A 25496-nucleotide genomic window follows, 5' to 3' on the forward strand; every position below is an offset into this window, starting at 1 on the left:
ATCTAAAACTGTCGCCTATTTTCTAAGGATCTATATCCCTCTGCTCCCTGCTCTTCATGTATCTGTCCAGATATATCTTAAATGACGCTATCGTGCCGGCCTCTACCACCTTCGCCGGCAATGTGTTCCAGGCACCCACCACCCTCTGTGTAAAGAGCTTTCTGTGTATATCTCCCTGAAACTTTTCCCCTCTCACCTTGAACTCGTGACCCCCAGTAATTGAGTCCCCCACTCTGGGGAAAAAGCTTCTTGCTATCCACCCTGTCTATACCTCTCATAATTTTGTAGACCTCAATGAGGTCCCCCCTCAACCTCTGTCTTTCTAATGAAAATAATCCTAATCTACTCAACCTCTCTTCATAGCTAGCACCCTCCATACCAGGCAACATCCTGGTGAACCTCCTCTGCACCTTCCCCAAAGCATCCACATCCTTCTGGTAATGTGGCGACCAGAACTGCACGCAGTATTCCAAATGTGGCCGAACCAAAGTCCTATACAACTGTAACATGACCTGCCAACTCTTGTACTCAATACCCCTTCCGATGAAGGAAAGCATGCCGTGTGCCTTCTTGACCACTCTATCGACCTGCACAGCCACCTTCAGGGTACAGTGGACCTGAACACCCAGATCTCTCAGTGCATCAATTTTCCCCAGGGCTCTTTCATTTACCCTATAGTTCGCTCTTGAATTGGATCTTCCAAAATGCATCACCTCGCATTTGCCCGGATTGAACTCCATCTGCCAACCCAGCTCCACCCACACTCTGACATCACTAATAAACACCCATTTCTTAAAGGCACTCTCACATGACACTAAAAATCCCTTCAAAAAGTTTGTATTGAATCCACTTCCACTGCCTATTCCGGCAGCACAAGCCATATCATAACTCGCTGGATCAAAAAATATCCCTTCATGTTGCCTCTGGGGTTTTTTACCAATCATTTTAAATGTGTCTTCTCTGGTTACTTACTCTCTTACCAGTGGAAACACTTTTTCTTTATTTACTCCACCAAAAAGCTTCATCATTTTGAACACTTCCATTAATTTTCCCCGTAACATTTTCTCTCTGAGGAGTTTAGACCCCGCCTCGCCAATTCCTCCACGTTGACTGCGATCCCTCGCCCCTGATTATCAAACTAAGACTCGAGTGCTGATTCGGAAGGTCAGTTTTTGTACAGCCACCGTGAAAGATTGCTCATTCTGCGGGCAGAGTTGTTTCATGTGCAATTATTAATGGTAAAGATCTCACTGATTAACCCCTCACGGTCGCTTTCACGTTACAGAAATGCCAGCGGAATGGATTTCCACAGACAGATTTACACAGCTTCATGACAGACTGCAGCGTGAACCCAGACTTCAGCAGGTATGCCTCAGTCAAGGTGAGATCTGCAGACTGATCCATTTGATAAGGAAATGTGTCCCTCTGGTCACCTGAGCTTATGTCTGGTCACCTGAGGGGCTGGTTTAGCTCACCAGGCTAAATCACTGGCTTTTAAAGCAGACCAAGGCAGGCCAACAGCACGGTTCGATTCCCGTACCAGCCTCCCCGAACAGGCACCAGAATGTGGCAACTAGGGGCTTTTCACAGTAACTTCATTGAAGCCTACTCGTGACAATAAGCGATTTTCATTTCATTTCATGTCCAACGTGATGCAAAAGATTCTGACTTCAGAAACAAAGCCTAACACCATCTCTCAATTTTTGGGGTGCTGTTTGCCTTATTACAGCTAAGTGCATGACTGTGAATTACAAGACGTTTGATAGCAAGTGTCAGTAGGGGAAGGATTCGGATAGTGGAGGGTGGGTGGGGGTATTGGGGCCACCCTCACCACTGTCGGCTGCATCTGCTCCGGGCTACATCACAGTCAAGCTTTTTATAATAATTGTCATAATAATAATCTTTATTAGCTCAGTGGGCTAGACAGCTGGTTTGGAACGCAGAACAAGGCCAGCAGCGTGGGTTCAATTCCCGTATCGGCTCATTACCCGAACAGGCACCGGAGTGTGGCGACTAGGGGCTTTTCACAGTGACTTCATTGCAGTGTTAATGTCAGCCGACTTTATTATTGTCACAAGTAGGCTTACATTAACATTGCAATGAAGTTACTGTGAAAAGCCCCTAGTCGCCTCACTCCGACGTCTGTTTGGGTACACTGAAGGAGAATTCAGAATGTCCAATTCACCTAACAGCACGTGTTTCGGGACTTGTGGGAGGAAACCTGAGCGCCCGGAGGAAACCCACGCAGACACGGGGAGAACGTGCAGACTCCGCACAGACAGTGACCCAAGCCGGTAATCGAACCCAGGACTCTGGAGCTGTGAGGCAACTGTGCTACTGTGCCACCCATTTATAATCACCCACTCTATTCTACCTGGACATCAGTCAGACTCACTATCTGCATTCATTTTGATAAATGTTGAGCCATTTCCAATGCCCAGTTTCTAATGGGTGTGATTGCAATTTGCCTGCCATACACCACGGTTCAAGTACAACCCGGATCCAATATGAGGCACCGCCTTCAGACAAGGAGAGGTAGCAGGAACAATTTGTCTTTATTCTTTTGTGGTAAGTGGGCCTCGCAGGCAAGGCCAGCTTTTGTTGTCCATCCCTTATTACCCTTGAGCTGAATGTTTCAGAGGGCATATGCTATGGGCCTGGAGTCACATGTAGGCTAGGCCGGGTAAAGAGGGCAGATTTCCTTCCCTCAAGTTCATGATGTTTTACAACAGATGGTATTTTACAACAATCCATGGTAGTTTCACTGAGACTAGCTTTATATTCCAGATTTATTCATTAAGCTGGGAAGTGGGATTTGAACCCACGTCCTCAGAGCATCAGTCTGGATTACTCGTCCAGTGACATTTCCACAACACCATCATCCAAATTGGTGCTCTGTGGATTCCTGAATGAGCCGTGAAAACGCAATCTCTCTGAATTGGACACCTTTCACCCACCTGCTACAGAGATGGAGAGCTGTCAGTCTCCTACCCTAATCTGTTTTGAGTAAATTGTTCACTTTAATTGCAACCTTGCTGTAGATCAGCAGTACAGGTTGATTGTGATTGCCAGGTATTGACGGACGCCTTATTCCTGAAGTATGGTTCACAATGTGTCTTCAGGCACCTCTGTGGAATATAACATTTTAATGATCAAAGTGCAATCAGCAGAGATAATCGGTGGAGTGGATGGCTTTGCAGTGTAGTCAGAATTATGCATATATTACAGACTAAATTGACAAAGGGTGAATAAAACTCAAATTCCAGATTTTTAAAATAAATTCCAAAAATAAGAACGTACACAGGACAGGATCGGACCAGCTTGTCCATTGAGCCTGTCCGATAATGGTACTCGGATAAGGGAGGCAATGGCATAGTGGTATTGTCACTGGACTAGTCATCCAGAGACACTCAGTCATGTCCTGGGGACCCCAGTTCGAATCCCCACCAAGGCTGATGGTGAAATTTGAATTTAATAAAAAGAAATCTGGAATTAAAAGTCTAATGGTGACCATGAAACTATTGGCAATTGTCGTAAAAACCCATCTGGTTCACCAATGTCCTTGAGGGAAGGAAATTTGTTGTCCTTACCTGAGAAGCTATGGTTGTTATCCTTCAAACAGAATTGTTTCGAGGTAAGTGAGCAAGGTGTTTGAAATCTGTTCCCTTTGGCAGAAGGTTCCAGAGCCAGAGGGCACAGACTTGGGGCGATTGGCAAAAGAACCAATGTCTACCTGAGAAAAATATTTTTAAGCGGCCGAGCAATAGCACCTGGAATGTTCTGCCCGAGAGTGTGGTGATGGCACATTTGACCATGACCCTCATAAAGGGAATTGGATAATTATCGAAAGAGGAAAGATTGGCAGGGCCACTGGGAAAAGGCAAGTGTGTGAGATGAGCAGACTTGTTCTTGCAGAGGGCCAACACAGACACAATGGGCCAAATGTAACCACTCATGTTCTATGAAACAAACTGAATTGTGAACGTTTCCAATGGTTCCCAGTGACACCGATTAGTAAAGGGGTGAAGGGTGATGGGGCAGGAAAGTGGCATTGAGGCCGAGATCAGCCATGATCGTATTGAATGGCGGAGCAGGCACGAGGGGCCGAATGGCCTATTCCTGTTCCTAGTTCTTGGCTCTTATGTTCTTTCAAAGAGCGAGCCCAGCCATGATGGAGCGAGTGGCCTCCGTCTGTGCTTTCAGAGTCTAAACCATAGAGTCTTATCCCATTTTCCCATCAGTTTTACTTTTGTGTCATTAAGGATGGTCCTCCCCAAATCCTCAATGTTCCAGGCCTACAGATTGATTTGTTACAAAGTGAGGCTGTAGAATTATATTTCTGCCGTGCTATTGACCTGTGGATGTAATTTACTAAAACGTGTCACTATTGATGCATAAATGTGACACTATTGATGGATAAATGTGACACTATTGATGGATAAATGTGACACTATTGATGGATAATGTTTTTCCACAGACATGGCAGTACTGATGATGATGACAGGCTACTACTGTAAACACCTGTTCCATTGACTCTCCTAACGGTTTCGGATTGTTGTAACTAAACGAGTAAAGAACTTATCGCGTACAACCAAAACTAGCCTCCATTTAATCAAAGGCTCCCGCTGACTGGCTTGGCATCACTCGAGCAGGAAGGCCGAAAGTCATTGAAGAGCTTTTTCTGTACAGCTTGGAAACCAGATGTCTGGCGCGCAATCACATCGTATGTCTGTCTAATTGCGCAGTCGCAGCACCGAGCAAACAACACGCTGACCTTAAATTCCACCTTTTATTTGCTACACCTTGACGCAAGAGAAAATGTGGGTGTCTGGAAGCGCAGTTGTTCTCCACCATCCTAACATGTAGAATCCTGTCACATCAGTGTAACAGGAAGTTCTGTTTGAAGCCGCCTCTGAATGTCAATCTGATTTGGTAGTTACAGATAAGGCCATATTAATTTTGTTAATGGTGACTTTAAGAATACCATCCATGAAATGGAACCTTTTAAAATGAAACAATAAAACCTAAAGCTATGCAAGCAAAAATACTGATTACAGCCAATTGGAATGTCATTTGTTTAAGTTTTCCGAATGCAATTTTGGGTCAGCAATGGACTCTTACAAAGTTTAATTTCTCACGAGATTAAATCTGTTCAGTTTACATCATTCTCTGTCTTTTTTTTTCTCTGCCTTGTGATAACCATGGTGTGTGCTTCAGTAGCAAGGATTTTATTTTGGATTGAGGTTCAATCAGCTTTGATTCAACAGGCTTCTCGAGAACAGTTGCAACACGTTTTCAATGAGGAAATTGACCCTTTTGGTTTCCAATGGTTACATTTCACAAGCACCTCATTAGCATTACGGTGCATTGGGCTGTCCTGAGGTTCTGAAAGACACTGTGTAAATGCAAGTTCTTTCTTTGCAGAAACGTGATCTGCAGTAGGAACAGTGTTCAAACAAGCCTAAAAGCATTAATAGGACTCACAATATTTACCCATTCTTTTTTTTTGCTGGTTTTAAAAAAGTATTCTGGAGCCCTGCTGCCTCACGGCGCCGAGGTCCCAGGTTCGATCCCGGCTCTGGGTTACTGTCTGTGTGGAGTTTGCACATTCTCCCCGTGTTTGCGTGGGTTTCGCCCCCACAACCCAAAAATGTCCAGGGTAGGTGGATTGAACACGCTAAATCGCCCCTTGATTGGAGAAAAAAGAATTGGGTACACTAAATTTACGAAAAAAAAGTATTCTGGGTGGGATTTTCCAGCCCTTCCCGTTGGTGGGATCTTCATGTCCGGCCCACGATGCACCTGCCGTGGTGTATTCCCCAACAGCAGAACAGGGGGAACCGCGCAAAACACGTAGACATTGGTGGGACCAGAATATCCCACCAACAGGCACTGGTGAGATGCCTCCACCTCCAGTAAACATGCTGTGAAGTTGGGGGAGGGTGGGGTGATGAGGTAGAAATCCCCACCCTCTTCCTTTACGTAGGCACATCACCGACAAGGTCAGTATTCCTTTGATAAAGCAATGGAGGCATTTTCATCCTGTTAGTTTTTTTTTCAAAGACAAAATCTGAACACCCATCAATTAATCGCCAAAACTACACCACATGATTCAACATTTTTTATACAAAAACAGCTTCACATTAAAAAGAATTAAACAGAATAAACACTATTTACTTTACCCTGTCGCTTATAAACTCAATTCTAGATTTCTACTTGCCTTATCTCATGAAATCTTATGGGTTCATTCACATTTCCTGTAACCAACCCAAAAGGTATGCCACAGCCCTCCATAATTCACTTCAATTCTTCATGGTGTTCCAGCTATTCCTGACACGTAAGATGCATGGGGTCTTTCCATTAGCTTTTTGGCTACATGAGCTTCCACTGTTTCCTTTACTGACCACACAGCTGTGAATGCCTCAACCACTGTCTTTGCTCAGCTTTAAAAACTCTTTCTGCTGGCTACTTTCTGCTACAAGGCCCTGTGAGGACCACTGTAGGTCTCTTTCTCTGACTTCAAGCTAGACAAATCTTCCAGCTGCTTTCTCTCACTTAATCGAAACTGAAAAGGAGCCCCACCATCCTTTCATACCATCAATAATTATGATGTGGCGATGCCGGCATTGGACAGGGGTGAGCACAGTAAGAAGTCTTACAACACCAGGTTAAAGTCCAACAGGTTTATTTCAAACACTAGCTTTCGGAGCACTGCTCCTTCCTCAGGTGAATGAAGAGGTATGTTCCAGAAACATATATATAGACAAAGTCAAAGATGCCAGACAATGCTTAGAATGCGAGCATTTGCAGGTAATTAAATCTTTACAGAGCCAGAGAGAGGGGTAACCCCAGGTTAAAGAGGTGTGAATTGTCTCAAGCCAGGACAGTTGGTAGGATATCGCAAGCCCAGGCCAGATGGTGGGGGATGAATGTAATGCGACATGAATCCCAGGTCCCGGTTGAGGCCGCACTCATGTGTGCGGAACTTGGCTATAAGTTTCTGCTCGGCGATTCTGCGTTGTCACGCGTCCTGAAGGCTGCCTTGGAGAACGCTTACCCGGAGATCAGAGGCTGAATGCCCTTGACTGCTGAAGTGTTCCCCGACTGGAAGGGAACATTCATGCCTGCCGATTATCGTGCGATGTCTGTTCATTTGTCGTCGCAGTGTCTGCATGGTCTCGCCAGTGTACCATGCTTCGGGGCATCCTTTCCTGCAGCGTATGAGGTAGACAACATTGGCCGAGTCGCACCAGTATGTACCGCATACCTGGTGGGTGGTGCTCTCATGTGTAACGGTGGTATCCATGTCGATGATCTGGCACGTCTTGCAGAGATTGCCATGGCAGGGTTGTGTGGTGTCGTAGTCTCTGTTTTGAAGGCTGGGTAGTTTGCTGCAAACAATGGTTTGTTTGAGGTTGCGCAGTTGTTTGAAGGTTGCGCGGTTGTTAAAATAATTATGTTAGTATTTTATCTGCTTGAAATGCAGGCCAAACTGACCATCAACTCATTTTGCCTGTTCCCCCAATCCAGTGAGATGCAGTTTTTATGAGAGCAGAGCTACAATTGCTTCTCTCTATTCTCAAACTGAACTGTCTGCTTTTATCGGCAAGCACATTAATTAAACAATGGCCCCACATCTCATTTTCATGACAAAATGACATGCTTTGGTAGGAATGCAAACACATTACTTTACCTTAAACATAACTTTTTGATCCGTAACCCGCATGAATAATTTCTATCCCTAATGGAGTTTTACGACCCTCTTTTGCAGAATTTCTTGCTTTTGGCTTTGTTTTATGGAAATAACAGCAGACACCCTGGCCAGAGAGCCAGCCAGTGTTTATAATTTTAACCCTGACTGTACAGATATAAGGGTGGATTCTTTATTGCTCGCCGTCGGTAGTGAGTTTCCTGATCTGGCCTAGAATCGAACATCGGCCAAAAAACAGGATAAGCTAATCAAGTTCCAATGTTCCGGTCCCCCCACTGGCGGTGGCAACGTGTTACGCGCCCTGGCTGGCAGCTCCACGTACATGGACCATTTGCATCTATTTACATCAAATTCGTAGACTGGAAGCCAGATTCTCCAGCCCCCTCCCCCCACCAAAGTCCATAGGAAGGAACCCCACAATGCAAAGCCCACCCACCCACCTGACCACCCCAGCCCCTCATCAGACTCCACAACAGAGAACCCCCCCCCCAACAGAGGTTACCAATAGACCCCCGCCATCAGAGGCCCTCCCATCAGAGACCCCAATTAGAGATACCCTATCAGAGATCCCAGCATCAGAGAGCCACCAGAAACCCCCAACATAGACAATCCCATCAGAGACACCCTCCTCCCCTCCAGACCCCCAATTAGAGAGCCCTGTCTGAAAGCTGAAGAGCAGTCTCGGCAGTAAAGTGAAAAATCATTGCATTTTCAGTTATGCTTGCCTAACATCGGCAAACAAAAGTGTTTAAAGCAGCAGCTCTTACAAGTGTCAGAGGCTTCATCAAAACCAAATATATTTCAAGGGCTTGAAATCCCTTGGTTCCCTTTGAAATTCAAATCTTCCATTCAATTTCAAATTGCAATACATTGCATGAGCCAATGATTGGCAGTTTGTTACTCCAGAGATAGCTGCTTGATGGATTGTTGATCGATATTTCCCTTTGTGCTTGAAAATATCTCCATTACCGTGCTTCGCTGCTAACCACAGTGTTTCTACATAATCCTGCTATGATTGATAGCTGCTCATCTCATTAAAAGCAGTAAGTGCTTTGTGATGTAAGAAAGAGGCAATCAATTATGTAAACACTTCTGTCTGAGGCAGCAGATGTTAGGAAAGGGTACATGAAAATGCAGTGATTTCTCACCCTACTGCCTGGACTGTTCGTCAGCTTGCAGAGACAGGGGTCTCTGATGTGGGTCTCTGTTGGGAGTCTTTTGAATAAACTTTATTAGTGTCACAAGTAGCCTTACATTAACACTCCAATGACGTTACTGTGAAAAGCCCCTAGTCGCCACACTCCGGCGCCTGTTCGGGTACACTGAGGGAGAATTCAGAATGTCCAATTCACCTAACAAGCACGTAGGTATGGTGCAGATACAGCCCACGCACTTCCAGGTTGGATGTCGTGCGCATGCACGGTGGCGGCCTCCAGCGGCTGCGCCATGCTTCATGCCGGACTCGGACCGCGGACTAAACCCAAAAAAGAGACCCCCCCCTGATCAGCCGCATGCCCGACCCTCAACCCCCGCACAAGCATTCTCTGCCCGCCGATCGGCCCGCCCCCGACCAGGGCGGCCACGGACTGAATCCGCAGCCACCACACGAGTATCCCGACAAGCTGGAGCACATTCGTTCCACGCCGTTGCGACTTCGGCCGGTCGGGGGCAGAGGACTGAGCGGGCCTCTGGCGATGGCCTCAGGTTGGTCACAGGTGGCACGGCGTATTCCCCGAGTACGCCGCTTTTCGGAGCCCGCAGAATTGGTGAACCGGCGGCGGTCCCGATTTCTTGCGGGAACATGGATTCTCCACACCCGCGCCGGCCGCAATTTTGGCGTGAGGGTGCAGAGAATCCAGCCCTCTGTTCTTCACCGTTAAGATTGGGAATCTTGCCTTGACCCCAAAATGGGATTGGTGCAGGGCGACAGACCGGTCCCCAGTCTCTGGTCCCACCCACACCAATGGAAACATGCAAACATCTCAACTGCAATCATTAGAATTTGTTTAGCAGGCTGGAAGTTTGAATCTCCAGTCCCCCCCCCACCCCCCCCACCCCCCATTATGCTCCAGCCCCGACAGCGGGAACTCCACTGCCCGGGCCTTGGTGCAAATATTGACAACGGCTGTCCAGGTGTGCTGGATCCCAAAGAGGGTCAAGGGTGTTAGCCCATTGTTCACGTGTCCCTCTTCCACTGCCAGGCTGCAGAGAGAGGGTCCCCCAGGGGTCCTGTGGTTGGGTAAGCTCGGGCTGTGGGTATGGGGTTGAGCCTGGGGCCCTCCTCTGGGAAAATGGTCCTATGTATGGACTGCCCCTTCCAGGCCTGGACAACCTGAAGATCACTGTTGTCATAGTGATCTCAGACAGCCCGCTGTTCAAAATAATCATTCTTAATCATAAAATAATCAAAATAATCATTTCATTTCATTTGTCTGACTCTGAAGTGGCCGTCTCAGTCTGAGCTGCTCTGCCTAACAACAGATGAGCAGATCAGACAGTTTGTTGAAGTTTCACTCCAGGAAGACTTTCTCTTTCCTCACATCTGCCTCATCAGCCCTATGCTTTTAAAACTATAGCTTTTTAAAGTGTCTGAGCCATCCAAGAAAGCCCACAATAAAAACCTTTAAATCCCCTGCGGTCCTTTGAAATACTAAGTATTCATTCAATTTCACAGTTAACTTGCCTTTAATTGACAAGTTTAAACACAACTACCAAGAGATTTATTTATTTATCTTTCCCTTCATGCTTGAATGCATCTGAAGTACTCTTCATTGATATTAATTGTAATGTTTATAAACATTGTTGTTCTGATTGACAGCTGCTAGCTACTTCAACAATGTTCAGTGCTTGCTGCGGTTAGAAAAGAGGATGTGAACGCTCTTAGCTGCTTTGAAGTGGCCAGCAGCTGTCAATCAGAAGCAGAATGTTTATACATATTGTGTCAGTGGCATGGTGCCAGGGGGAAGTGCATCATGGCAATGCCAGAGGTTGGAGCCTGAAGGGGAGCTTGAAGGGCAGGACCTGGGGGGGGGTCGCTGAAAGGGAACGGGGGGGGGGGGTCGGGTGAGGCGGTTGGGTCAGTCTCAAGCATGCGTGGTGTGGGGGAGGGTGACCTGGTGTTCTCTTAGTGAGGGGGAAGACCCCCTTCCTTGGTGAGGGGCTGGAGGTGCTCCCCTTCTCAGCTGGGGGGGGGGGGGGGGGTCAATACTAGCACTGTACGGGGGAGGGGAGCCTGTCCCTGGACACTGCCCTACTTCCCCTGTGTTCTGATGTTATAACTTCTCCCCGTCTCGATTAATTCCCCCCCTCACTGGCCCCCTCCCCTTGCTCCCCCATCCTTCTTTATTCTGGGGTAAATCCCATCCAGCCTAGGAGTCTTATCTACCTTCATATCTTTGAAAAGACCTAATACCTCCTCCTTTTCGATGTTAACATGATCCAGACTGTCTACACACCCTACCCAAGAATCATCTTCTGCAAATATTTAACATTTTTCAAGACGCCCAACTCCACGTCTTTTTGGATCTCAATGTGGCCCAGGCTATCTACACACCCTCCTCCAGACTCAACATCCACCAATTCCTTCTCTTTGGTGAACACTGATGCAAAGTACTCAATTAGTACCTCGCCCATTTCCTCTGGCTCAACGGATAGATTCCCTAAGTGAGTCCCAGTCAATATAGGGGAAATTAAAACCCCCTACCACAGCAACCCTGTTACTTTTGCACCTATCCAAAACTTCTCTACCTATCTGCTCCTCTATCTCTCGTAGGCTTACATTAACACTGCCATGAAGTTACTGTGAAAAGCCCCTCGTCGCCACATTCCGGCACCTGCTCGGGCTCACGGAGGGAAAATTCAGAATGTCCAAATTACCTAACAAGCACGTTTTTCAGGACTTGTGGGAGGAAACCGGAGCACCCGGAGGAAACCCACGCAGTCCCGGGGAGAACGACCCTGGCGCAGTGAAGCAACAGTGCTAACCACTGTGCTACCGTGCTGCCCATGTTAGAGTGTATTGCAAAAGGACTGGTGTATAAAAGTAGAGAGGTGTTGTTGCATTTGTATAGGGTGTTGGTGAGACCCCATCTGGAGTATTGTGTCCAGTTTTGGTCTCTTTATTTGAGGAAGGTTATGGTGGCCTTGGAGGCAGTTCAGAGGAGGTTCACCAGATTGTGAGTTTAGACGGATGAGAGGGGTTCTGAAGAAGGTATATAAAATACGAAAAGGGATTGATAAAGTAAATGTAGACCAAACATTCCCCCTTGTGGGAAAATCTAGAACGAGAAGTCACAGATATAGGTTGAAATGAAAATGAAATGAAATGAAAATGAAAATCGCTTATTGTCACGAGTAGGCTTCAATGAAGTTACTGTGAAAAGCCCCTAGTCGCCACATTCCGGCGCCTGTCCGGGGATCGAACCGTGCTGCTGGCCTGCTTTAAAAGCCAGCGATTTAGCCCAGTGATGTCAAACCAACCCCTGGAGAAGGTGTAGATTTAGAACTGAGATGAGGAGGAACTATTTCTCGCAGTGCGTGGTGAATTTGTGGAACTTGCTGCTCCATAGTATGGTGGAATCTGAGGCATTAAATGGTTTCAAGAAAGGGATAGATATATTTATGATTTAAAAAACGGGTTAAAGGAATATGGGGAACAGGCAGGAAGGTGGATTTGAGACCATGAAGAGATCAGCCATGATCTGATTGAATGACAGAGCAGGCTCGAAGGGCTGAATTGGCCTACTTCTGCTCCTAATTTCTATGTCCTATGGTCCTAGGTTCCTACGCCCGCTGGCCTAAACATTGAAGCTGGGTCGGAAACAGCCCTTAAGTGGCCATTAATTGGCATCAATTGGGGCAAGGCCCGGATTCCATTCCGAGGCCCTATCCGTTCCAGTGTAAAATCGCTGAGTTTGGAGTGGGCAGGAAACAGGAGGAAATCCCCTCCACGTAATTTAATGTTTCCCCCTATACACGCCCAGGCTCATAGCCCACCTGAAGGGTGGGGCTGGGTCGAAAGAAGTTGGGAGAGTATAAAATTCTGGTCAAGACTTTTACCCCCTGGTCCTCTTTACAACTCACTCCATCTTTACATAAGAGTGATCTTGTGGATATCGGTTCGAGTCCTGAAGGTGCCAGTAATGTAAATAATGAAGCATTAAAGCTTTTAATAACTCCAAACTTCCAATGATAAATTGCCAGGCAGGAGATTTAAATACTTTTAAGGAGATATATAATACATCTCAGCAAAGATTTCTCCCAGTGAGAAAGAAAGACTCTTTGAGAAGGACACATGATCCATGACTAAATAAGGAAGTTAAGGATAGTGTCAAACTGAACAAAACACTCTACCAATCTGCAATGTTTAGTGGTGGGTCAGAGGATTAGGCAGACATTGAGAACCATTAAAGAGTGACTGAAAAAATAATAAAGAGGCAGAAAGCAGATTACGAGAGAAAGCTACCGAGTAATATGACAACAGATAGTGAGAGTTCCTGCACGTATTTGAAGAAGAAAAGCTAGTGTTGGCCCTCTAGACCAGGCATTTTCAAAGTGGGGGTCGTGACCCACCTGCGGGTGTCGGGGGGGGTCGCGGAAACGTCCATCGCGGTGTTCCCTATCGTGGGAATTTGCTCCCAACAGCCGCAGCTTTTAACAATGCCAGCTGGTAACGGCTTTACAAATGACTGCCGTGACCAGCTAAAGAAATGCGGGCGCACTGTGCATGCGTGCCCTCTCATCAGTGCGCATGCGGCGCGGGAGTGTTGGGGCATGAACCCCGGGTCAAAGTGCGATCATGGCATGGCGGCGGCTGACTGCAGGGTGGGCACCGATAATGAATAAGGCTCTGGCTTCGATCTGTTTTGCATCCCTAAACGTTACTCAAATGATCTGGAGAGAGTATATATTCCTCATGGTTTAATCATGGACAGAAGTGAACGTTTGGCAAGGGATAGAATGAAAGCCATGGGAAATCATCACATCGTTGCCCTCTGTATACTGAAGTGTGGGTATACGTTTTTTGCTGACCATTTAGAACACATTAAAGAATTGAATCGAAACAGTGACCAGTCAATCCTGATGATGGTGGACTTCATCCACTTCAAGAGTTACTGTAATGACCAGTCAACAGGGGAGCTACTCAGAGTTTACAAACTGAGATACGAAATCCACGCTTTCCTCCTTGAAAAATTGTCCTCTTTGGCGAATTTGTTTCCTGATGAAACTTGGGATGCTAACTATGTCTTACCTTGCAGACATCTTTTCAATTCTAAATGAACTGAACCTCAACTTGCAAGGGAAGGATGATGATTGCTTTCGGCATTGTGAAGAAATCACGGGCTGGATTCTCCGCAACCCAACGCCGATCGGGGGCACCAATTCCACGGTCCAAGTCCGCGGTCTGAGTCCGCCGTGGAGCAGATGTGCGGCCTCTGACCCGGACGTGCGGGGGGGGGGGGATGTATCGGCAGCTGGAGCTACGAGCTCCACACGGCTGGCAGCTAGCCCAATGCAAAACAGAGAATCTGTGGCCTTTTGACGCCAGTTTTTCTGACGTGGGGACATAGTCGGGGACATAGTCCCTGAAACAGAGAATTCTGCCCCATAGCTTTGATAAAACCCTTTGAAAGTTTGGCAATTGCGAATGTAAAGCCAAAATTGCTACATGTTCCCCACACTGCTAGGACACATCGAAGAAGACAGCATTAGTGAGGAAACTGTCAATGGACTGGCAAACCTGACTCCAAATGAAACTGACTGAACTTCTGCCCCTCAGCTTTGCCAGCACATTAAAAACATGACACAGGTCAATGACACTGTCAGCATTCTGGAGTAGAGGCTCTGAGGAGTATCCAGAGCTGAGTAAAACAAGCATTGTTCTGCTTTTGTCCTTCACAATGACCGACCTGTGCGAGGTTGGATTTTCCGTTCTCAGAAAGATGAAGACAGCACAAAGGGAATTGGCTGAACTCTGCAGCTCATATGTGCATAGCCCTCTCCTCCTGTGACCCTGATTGGAGTGCGATCGTGAGGACCAAGAAGGCCTCCCAGTTGAATTAAAGGCAAGAGAAAATGGTGGGTCGCGAATGTTGGCCGACGTGGGTCACAAAGGTCGGCTGGCATGGGTCGCAAAAGTCGGCCGGCGTGGCAAAGGTCGGTCGGCGTGGGTCGCAAAGGTCAGCTAGCGTGGGTCGCAAAGGTCAGCCGGTGTGGGTTGCAAAGGTCAGCCGGTGTGGGTCCCGAAGGTTGGTAAAAATGGGTCCCCGGAAAAAACGTTTGAAAAACACTGCTGTAGACAGTGAGTTTGCGGAACTTATAATGGTAAACAAGGAAATAGTGACGGCGTTAAACATCCATCAGACAGCCATGCTGGTGGGTGAAGTCTCCTGTTTCACAGGCCATGCACTAATAATCCCTCCTTTCTTTGTCTGGCACATCCGGGAAGCAGCTGAGGGGGGTCCACAAGCCAAGTCGCGAATCCAGACCCAACAAGAGCAGAGACGAGGAATCCACAGACCCTGACATTGTTGCTCCATCACAGCGTTCACCCACACATTCCATGATCCTACAGAGATACCCTGATGGGACCTAGTTCTAGTGCACCCTCAGAGTCACAATCTAGTGAGCACGTTGCACTGTCTGATCCCCAGAGTTACAGCACTCAGGGTTGCTGGAGGCCCGGAATTTCCTGTGTCCCAGTCGGATGAGGAGCCTCTTGACTCGGTCATACCTCAGTTTCTGGAGCTCCAAAGGCAAGGTCGGGAAAACCAGGAAGGCACGTCAGCTCCTCTCCTCCGATTGCAATACTCGATGGAGGAATCCATCCTCTGTCAAACCAAAGTGATAGTGCCGACAGGCCAATGCACTGCGGTCAACACTGATAGAGTGACGGCCGCTGTAAAGGCCTTAACCCATGAACATGGACCCGCACTGCCGCGAGAGGTGCACTCCATGGCTGAAAATGTGTTCACCTCCATGTGTGTCAATGACAAGGGGTGAGTGGGGGGAGGGGAAGAATCTCAAATTCACCAGCTGCCCTCCACTATAAAGAATCATCCGGGAGCCCTCGAGCACCCATAAGGAGGGCCAACAGGGGCACACCCTGGGGCCGTCCACTCAGGTGACCCCAAGAGTGTCCCGCACATCCGAACCCCTTCTTCCTGTGACGGCTTCATCTGCAGCTCCACTGGCCGAAGAGGATGGCACAGCCGCACATCAGGACCCCACAGCAGGCCAGGGCTATCCACGCTTGAACCCTCCAGAGGACCCCACCAAGGTCATCACAGAGAAAAGGGCGTAGCAGTTAGCAGGCTGCCTCCACCAATACTGTGGACAATGGGGATGCACCAGGGTAAGGAATATTAAGAACATGCGAATATAGAAAATAGGATCTGGAGGAGGCCATTCGGCCCTTCAAGCCTGCTCAGCCATTCATTATGCTCATGTGGGATGCTCCAGCTCAAAAGCCTGATCCCATTTTCCTCTCCAATCCTTTGATCCCCTTTACCCATGTGCTATATCTGGGTCACATATCTAACTGCTTCCTGAAAACATACAATGTTTTGGCCTCAATTACTTTGCGGTAGCAAATTCCAAAGGCCGACTACTCTCTGGGTGAAGAGATTTCTCTTCATCTCAGTCCGGAATGGACTACCCCGTATCCTCAGATTCTGACCTCTGGTTCTAGACACCCCCACGATTGGGATCATCCTTCTTGCATCTAGTCCCTCTCGAGCAACAACATCCTTCCTCAGATAAGGAGACCAAAACGGCACACGATATTCCAGGTCTGACCTCACCACGGCCCTGTATAATTGCAGCAAGACATCCCTGCTTTCATACTCAAATCTTCTCGCTATGAAGGCCAACCTACCATTTGCCTTCTTTACCAACTGCTGCACCTGCATGCTTAATAATAATAATCTTTATTAGTGTTACAAGTAGGCTTTCATTAACACTGCAACGAAGGTACTGTGAAATTCCCCTAGTCACTTTCGGGACTTTGTGGGAGAAAACCGGAGCACCCGGAGCAAATCCACACAGACACAGGGGGAGAACATGCAGATTCTGCACAGTGACCCAAGCCAGGAATCAAACCCGGGTCCCTGGAGCTGTGAAGCAACAGTGCTAACTGTACTACCTTGCCGTCCCACCTTCAGCAACTGGTGTACGAGGACACCCAGGTCTCGTTGCACATTCCCTTCTCCTAGTTTGTGGCCATTCAGATAATAATCTGCCTTCTGGTTTTTGCTACCAAAGTGGAGAACCTCATGTTTATCCAAATTATATTGCATCTGCCATTCATTTGCCCACTCACTCAACTTGTCCAAATCACCCTGAAGGATCTCTGCATCCTCCTCACAGCTCGCCCTCCCACCCAACTTGGTGTCATCTGCTAATTTGGAGATATTACATTTAGTTCCCTCATCTAAATTATTAATATACATTGTGAGTAGCTAGGGTCCCAGCACCGATCCCTACAGTACTCCACTAGTCACTACTTGCCAATCTGAAAAAGACCGGTTTATTCCTACTCTTTGTTTCCTGTCTGCCAACCAGATTTCTATCCATCTCAATACACTACCCCTAATCCCATGCACTTTAATTTTACACACTAATATCTTATGTGGGCTTTGTCGAAAACTATCTGAAAGTCCAAATAAACTACATCCACTGGCTCCCCCTCATCAACCCTGCCACTTACATCACAGAAGAATGGCGAAGATGATTCTGGAAAAGAGCGAAAGTAACAGGGTAGTTGTTATGGGAGACTTTAACTTTCCAAATATTGACTGGAAAAGATATAGTTCGAGTACATTAGATGGGTCATTCTTTGTACAATGTGTGCAGGAGGGTTTCCTGACACAATATGTTGACAGGCCAACAAGAGGCGAGGCCACATTGGATTTGGTTTTGGGTAATGAACCAGGCCAGGTGTTAGATCTGGAGGTAGGTGAGCACTTTGGAAACAGTGACCACAATTCGGTGACCTTTACGTTAGTGATGGAAAGGGATAAGTATACCCCGCAGGGCAAGAGTTATAGCTGGGGGAAGGGCAATTATGATGCCATTAGACATGACTTAGGATGTGTTGGTTGGAGAAGTAGGCTGCAAGGGTTGGGCACACTGGATATGTGGAGCTTGTTCAAGGAACAGCTATTGCATGTTCTTGATAAGTACGTACCAGTCAGGCAGGGAGGAAGGGGTCAAGCGAGGGAACCGTGGTTTACCAAAGAAGTGGAATCTCTTGTTAAGAGAAAGAAGGAGGCCTATGTGAAGATGAGGCGTGAAGTTTCAGTTGGGGCGCTTGATAGTTACAAGGAAGCGAGGAAGGATCTAAAGAGAGAGCTGAGACGAGCAAGGAGGGGACATGAGAAGTCTTTGGCAGGTAGGATCAAGGAAAACCCAAAAGCTTTCTATAGGTACGTCAGGAATAAAAGAATGACTAGGGTAAGAGTAGGGCCAGTCAAGGACAGTGGTGGGAAGTTGTGTGTGGAGGCTGAGGAGATACGCGAGATACTAAATGAATACTTTTCGTCAGTATTCACTCAAGAAAAAGATAATATTGTGGAGGAGAATGCTGATTCCCAGGCTATTAGAATAGATGGCATTGAGGTGCGTAGGGAAGAAGTGTTGGCAATTCTGGACAAGGTGAAAATAGATAAGTCCCCGGGGCCGGATGGGATTTATCCTAGGATTCTCTGGGAAGCCAGGGAAGAGATTGCTGAGCCTTTGGCTTTGATTTTTAGGTCATCATTGGCTACAGGAATAGTGCCAGAGGACTGGAGGATAGCAAATGTGGTCCCTTTGTTCAAGAAGGGGAGTAGAGATAACCCTGATAACTATAGGCCGGTGAGCCTAACGTCTGTGGTGGGTAAAGTCTTGGAGAGGATTATAAAAGATACGATTTATAATCATCTAGATAGGAATAATATGATTAGGGACAGTCAGCATGGTTTTGTGAAGGGTAGGTCATGCCTCACAAACCTTATCGAGTTCTTTGAGAAGGTGACTGAACAGGTAGACGAGGGTAGAGCAGTTGATGTGGTGTATATGGATTTCAGTAAAGCGTTTGATAAGGTTCCCCACGGTCGGCTATTGCAGAAAATACGGAGGCTGGGGATTGAGGGTGATTTAGAGATGTGGATCAGAAATTGGCTAGTTGAAAGAAGACAGAGAGTGGTAGTTGATGGGAAATGTTCAGAATGGAGTTCAGTTACGAGTGGCGTACCACAAGGATCTGTTCTGGGGCCATTGCTGTTTGTCATTTTTATAAATGACCTAGAGGAGGGCGCAGAAGGATGGGTGAGTAAATTTGCAGACGACACTAAAGTCGGTGGAGTTGTAGACAGTGCGGAAGGATGTTGCAGGTTACAGAGGGACATAGATAAGCTGCAGAGCTGGGCTGAGAGGTGGCAAATGGAGTTTAATGTGGAGAAGTGTGAGGTGATTCACTTTGGAAAGAATAACAGAAATGCGGAATATTTGGCTAATGGTAAAATTCTTGGTAGTGTGGATGAGCAGAGGGATCTCGGTGTCCATGTACATAGATCCCTGAAAGTTGCCACCCAGGTTGATAGGGTTGTGAAGAAGGCCTATGGTGTGTTGGCCTTTATTGGTAGAGGGATTGAGTTCCGGAGCCATGAGGTCATGTTGCAGTTGTACAAAACTCTAGTACGGCCGCATTTGGAGTATTGCGTACAGTTCTGGTCGCCTCATTATAGGAAGGACGTGGAAGCTTTGGAACGGGTGCAGAGGAGATTTACCAGGATATTGCCTGGTATGGAGGGCAAATCTTATGAGGAAAGGCTGATGGACTTGAGGTTGATTTCGTTAGAGAGAAGAAGGTTAAGAGGTGACTTAATAGAGGCATACAAAATGATCAGAGGGTTAGATAGGGTGGACAGCGAGAGCCTTCTCCCGCGGATGGAGGTGGCTATCACGAGGGGACATAGCCTTAAATTGAGGGGTAATAGATATAGGACAGAGGTCAGAGGTGGGTTTTTTACGCAAAGAGTGGTGAGGCCATGGAATGCCCTACCTGCAACAGTAGTGAACACGCCAACATTGAGGGCATTTAAAAATTTATTGGATAAGCATATGGATGATAAGGGCATAGTGTAGGTTAGATGGCCTTTAGATTTTTTCCATGTCGGTGCAACATCGAGGGCCGAAGGGCCTGTACTGCGCTGTATCGTTCTATGTTCTATGTTCTAATTCCAGATGATTGGTGAAGCATGATTTCCCTTTCGTAAATCCATGCTGAATCAGTCCAATCTTGCCACCATTTTCCAAGTGCTCTGCTATAAAATCTTTGAATTTACCCACTACTGACGTCCGGCTGACTGGTCTATAATTCCATGCTTTCTCTCTACCTCCCTTTTTAAACAGTGGAGTTACATTAGCCGCCCTCCAATCTGCAGGAACTGTTCCCGAGTCTATAAAATCCTGGAAGATGACCACCAATGCAACCATTATTTCTAGGGCCATCTCCTTAACTGCTCAGGTATGTCGATTATCAGGTTCTGATGATTAATCGGACTCCAATTCTATCATTTTCCCCAAAACAATTTCCTTCCTGATACTGATCTCTTTCATTTCCTCCATCTCACTAAACCCTGTGCTCCCCAACATCTCTGTTATATTCTTTGTGTCCTCACTTGTGAAGACAGAACCAAAGTACGTTGCTTGGCCATTTCATTGTTCCCCACTTTAAATTCCTGTTTCTGATCGCTCGGGACCTACATTTGTCTTCACCAATTTTTTCACTTCACGTACGTATAGGAACTGTTACAATCAGTTTTTCTCTTCCCTGCAAGCTTTCTCTTCTATTCAGTTTTCTCCTTCTTAATAATCAATCCCATGGTTCTCTTTTGCTGAATTGGGGGCAGGCGTAGGCCACTTGGCCCATTGAGCTTGCTCTGCCATTAGGTCAGATCATGGCTGAACTGATTGTGACCTCAACCCCGCATTCCTGCCCACCCCTGATAACCTTATGCTCCATTGTTAATCCCAAACCTATCTTAACCTTATGCTCCATTGTTAATCCCAAACCTATCTAGCTCTGCCTTAAAAATATCCAAAGATTATTACCCACTGCCTTTTGAAGAAGAGAGTTCCAAAGACTCGCGAAAAATGAAATGAAATGAAAATGAAAATCGCTTATTTTCACGAGTAGGTTTCAATGAAGTTACTGTGAAAAGCCCCTAGTCTCCACATTCCGGCGCCTGTTCGGGGAGGCTGGTGCGGGAATTGAACCGTGCTGCTGGCCTGCCTTGGTCTGCTTTAAAAGCCAGCAATTTAGCCCAGTGTGCTAAACCAGCCCACGACCTTCTGAGTGCAGGAAATTCTCCTCACCTCTGTCTTGAATGAACGACCCCTTACTTTTAAATAGTCACCCCCTAGTTCTAGATTCACCGATAAGAGGAAACATCCCCTCCACATCCACCCTGTCCATACCCCTTAGGGTTTCGATCAAGTCACCTCTTACTCATAAACTCCAGCAGATACAAATCTAACCTCTCCAACGTCTACTCAAGAGACAACCTGCCCATTCCTGGTATTAGTCTAGTAAACCTTCTCTGAACTGTTTCTAATGCATTTACATCTAACTTTGAATAAGGAGATCAGTATGTGCACAATATTCCAGATGTGGTCTCCCCAGTGCTTTGTACAGCTGAAGCATAATCTCCTTACGTTTGTAATCAGTTCCCCTCACAATAAACAATAAAATTCTATTAGCTTTCCTAATTACTTGCTGTACCTGTATGCTAGCCTTGTGTAATTCATGCACTCAGACACCCAGATTCCTCTGTACCTCAGAGATAATAATACTTGTTCTAAAGCACATCAGTGAACCAGATGGGTTTTACGACAATCGACACTGGTTTCAAGGTCATCATTGTACTTTTAATTGCAGATTTTTGTTGAATTCAAATTCCACCATCTGCCCTGGTTGGTTTCTACCCCGGGACCCCAGAGCATGGCCTTGGATCTCTGATTTACTGGTCCAGTGGCAATGCCACTGCGCCACTGCCTCCCCTTTGTCACCTCCTTATGTCCTCTTCATAATTTATTTTCCACCTATCTTTGTCAGCGAATTTAGCGATTTTCTTTTTCTCAGACGGTCATGAGATTGTGGAATTCGCACCTTCAGAAGTTAGTCTGGGCTGGGTCATTGAAATTATTCAAGGTTGAGTTGGATGGTTTGTGTTTGGCAAGGGAGTCAATTATCATGGGGTGGGGGGGGGGGGGTGGGGGGAAGGAAAATGGAGCTGAGAGCACAACCAATCAACCACAATCTTGTTGAATGGCGGAGCAGACTCAAGGGGCTGAATGGCCGACTCCTGCTCTTAAGTAATAATAATCAGGGACTGGTTTAGCACAAGGCTAAAGAGCTGACTTTTAAAGCAGACCAAGGCAGGCCAGCAGCATGTGTTCAATTCCCGTACCAGCCTCCCCGAACAGGTGCCGGAATGTGGCGACGAGGGGCTTTTCACAGTAACTTCATTTGAAGCCTACTTGTGACAATAAGCGATTTTCATTTTCAATTCATAATCTTTATTGTCACAAGTAGGCTTGCATTAACACTGCAATGAAGTTACTGTGAAAATCCCCTAGTCGCCACATTCCGGCGCCTGTTCAGGTACACTGAAGGAGAATTCAGAATGTCCAATCCACCATCAGTACGTCTTTTGGGACTTGTGGGAGGAAAACAGAGCACTCGGAGGAAACCCACGCACACACGGGGAGAACATGCAGACTCCGCACAGACAGTGACCCAGCCGGGAATCAAACCTGGGTCCCTGGCACTGTGCAGCAACAGTGATAACCACTGTGCTACCTTCAAGTCCTCTGTCCATATGCTTGATAAGCACACGGGGGGAGCCCACACTGAGTAAAATAAAGAAAAGCACTTTTAGAGACAACATGATATCTACTGGATCCCTACTGGATTCCTCACTTGTTGGTGCCTTACTGGCTGACCTTTTGCACAGAGGTTAACCCCGCCTTTAGCAGGGAAGCTCGTACTGAGCGAGGACCACGGGGAAGATGATCATTCCCACCCCGTAGGTTCCGTGGGGGCTATTACAATATGGTCCTCTGTTCAGGCAGCTCCTGACAGCTGGGTGTAGCCAAGACCATACGTCCACTGCAGCTGAATGAGTCACAATCACTTAAAGTTGACTGGAACTCCTGTGAAGGTGGCGCATAACTGCAAGGATAATTTGTGGCATCAAATGTCAACACCTGTAAACAACTTGGGTGTGGTGGTGGTGGTGGTGGTGGTAAGGGGGGGGGGGGGGGGGGGGGGAGCTGGTGTCATGGTGAGGCGATGGCCTCACTGTGTACAGGCTGCCCAATCCGAGTTTGAACTTGTTGGATCACCAATGCTGATTTAATGGGCGTGCCCTTTCTCATGTCGCTCTTTGTGAAGATTAACAGCACCTGTAAGGATATCTTAATTACATTGTGCATTCCCATGTATTGTGGTGAGAAAGTTGCACGTCAGCTCGATCAAGGTCAGTATGCCCTTTCAATATTTCTGATTAAGTTAAAGACTGACTTGATTCACCATCCGGCTCATAATAAGTCAGGAGCAGTCAATCTGTTGGTCGTACAGGAGAACTGAACAGGCATTAACTACCAGAACCGAATGATACCATAAAATAAATAAAGCCCTTAAAGTGCAGAAGGAGGCCATTCGGCCCATTGAGTCTGCACCGACCCTTCGAATGAGCATTCTGCCCATTTATACTCCCCCGTCCACCCTGCCCTGCGGGAGTGACTGGCACGGGCCCCATCACCTCCTCCTCCCTCGGGGAAAAAAATGCAAATATTTGAAATGGGTTTTGATGTGAGTTTGGAAAGGTGATTAAAAGTTTCACGGAGAATTTGGATGTTGAGACTGGCGTTAAAGAAGGTGAAAGGGGAATTCCAGAGAACAGGCTGGAGACTACAGACAGCACCATGAATGATGCTGTGACTGGAGAGCGAGTTGCAGAAAGGAAAGTGCTCAAAGGACTGGAGGCTGTGAGAAAGACGCACAGCTCAAAAATGCAACTGAGATAGGGCGTGGCAAGATTGTAAAGTAATCTGATGATGAAGACAAGGGATCTATTGAAATCCAATTCAGTGGGAAGATGCACAGCTTAGTCTGGCATAAAAAGTGCTATAAATACTCAGCAGGTCTTTTCTTAGCATGTGGAAGGAGAAACAGAGTTAATGTTTTGATTTGAATATGAATCTTCTCCAGAACTTCTCCACAATATTCTCTGTTTTGAAGAAGAGTCACTCAAGAGGGCTGCTGCAAGTCAACTGGAACAAAATGAAAATCGCTTATTGTCACAAGTAGGCTTCAAATGAAGTTAATGTGAAAAGCCCCTAGTCGCCACATTCCGGTGCCTGTTTGGGGAGGCTGGTACGGGAATTGAACCCGCGCTGCTGGCATTGTTCTGCATTACAAGTCAGCTATTTAGCCCACTGTGCTAAACCAGCCCCTGTTGTCTGGTATTGCCAGTGACCATTTCTGGAAAGTTACAATGTGGAATACAATTCAGACGTGCATCATGCTCTGGAATTCCACACCTGTGGATGACAGGAACACCTCAAAGTGTTCTACTGGAAGGTCCTGGGCATAACATTTAGCTCCCTATAAGACTACCTTTCCAGTGGACACAGAAAGTATGCTATAGAAAGTATAGAAAGTATTCCCGTACCAGCCTCCCCGGACAGGTGCCCGGAATGTGGCGACTAGGGGCTTTTCACAGTAACTTCATTGAAGCCTACTCGTGACAATAAGCGATTTTCATTTCATTTCAATGGCCACATGGAGATAAGGGGCTGGATTCTCTGATTTTCAGGCTATATCTTGACGCCGGCGCGGGAATGGTGGCGTTTATGAACGATCCTCCGTTTGCTGGGGGGGGGGGGGGGCTAGAAGGCAGGCAGCGTAGAGCACGCGGCTCCAGCTGCTGATACGGCCGGAGAATTGCTCGGCCCGTGGCCGCGGCATGTGCACGGCGGTAGCCTGCAGTTGCCGCGCCGTGTAACGTGGCGCCGGCCGTGTCTACACCCGGCCTGCCAAAACAGTTCCCCCCCCCCCTTTGGCCAGGTTCGCGACCCCCAGACCAGCCCCCAACAGTGCCCCCAGCCCTTGCCAAAGTCCCCCCCTGCCCGCGGATCAGCTCTCCCCCGACTGTGGCCGGAAGAGACAAATTTGAGATTAAAAGTAAATTGTCTCCAGCAATTGTGGTTCTACGAGTTTACACTCAACTCCTGTAATCTAAAGGAACTTGGAAAAATATCTGCCACAGACAGAGTGATGGAGCCAAAGACCCATTAACAGAGAACTCTCAATTTCTTTATTGTTCATCATTGAACCTTAATTTGACTAAGAAAGTGAATAGAACATAGAACAGTACAGCACAGTACAGGCCCTTCAGCCCACGATGTTATGGCGACCTGTTATCCTAATCTAAGATCAACCTAACCTACACCCCTTCAATTTACTGCTGTTCATGTGCCTGTCCAAGAGTCGCTTAAAAGTCCCTAATGACTCTGACTCCACCACCTCTGCTGGCAGTGCATTCCATACGCCCACCGCTCTCTGTATAAAGAACCTACCTCTGACATCTCCCCTATACCTTCCTCCAATCACCTTAAAATTAGGTCCCTTCGTGACAGCCATTTCCACCCTGGGGAAAAGTCTCTGACTATCCACTCTATCCATGCCTCTCATCACCTTGTACACCTCTGTCAAGTCACCTCTCTGCCTTCTTCG

The 25496-nt window shown here is 47.1% G+C and overlaps 1 protein-coding gene across 1 annotated transcript in view; it reads left to right on the forward strand.

Moving 5' to 3' along the window:
- Positions 1 to 5160, forward strand: part of LOC119964112 (mucolipin-3-like) — an 87887-nt gene extending 82727 nt beyond the window's left edge. The window contains exons 11-12 of the mRNA XM_038793418.1: positions 1286 to 1365; positions 4478 to 5160. Of these exons, the coding sequence (XP_038649346.1) occupies positions 1286 to 1365; positions 4478 to 4517 (120 nt within the window). The 3' untranslated portion in view covers positions 4518 to 5160. The remainder of the gene's footprint in view (positions 1 to 1285; positions 1366 to 4477) is intronic.
- The last annotated feature ends 20336 nt before the right edge of the window (positions 5161 to 25496 follow it).

The sequence above is a fragment of the Scyliorhinus canicula genome, chromosome 4, assembly GCF_902713615.1.
Source record: "Scyliorhinus canicula chromosome 4, sScyCan1.1, whole genome shotgun sequence".
Lineage (NCBI taxonomy): Eukaryota > Metazoa > Chordata > Chondrichthyes > Carcharhiniformes > Scyliorhinidae > Scyliorhinus > Scyliorhinus canicula.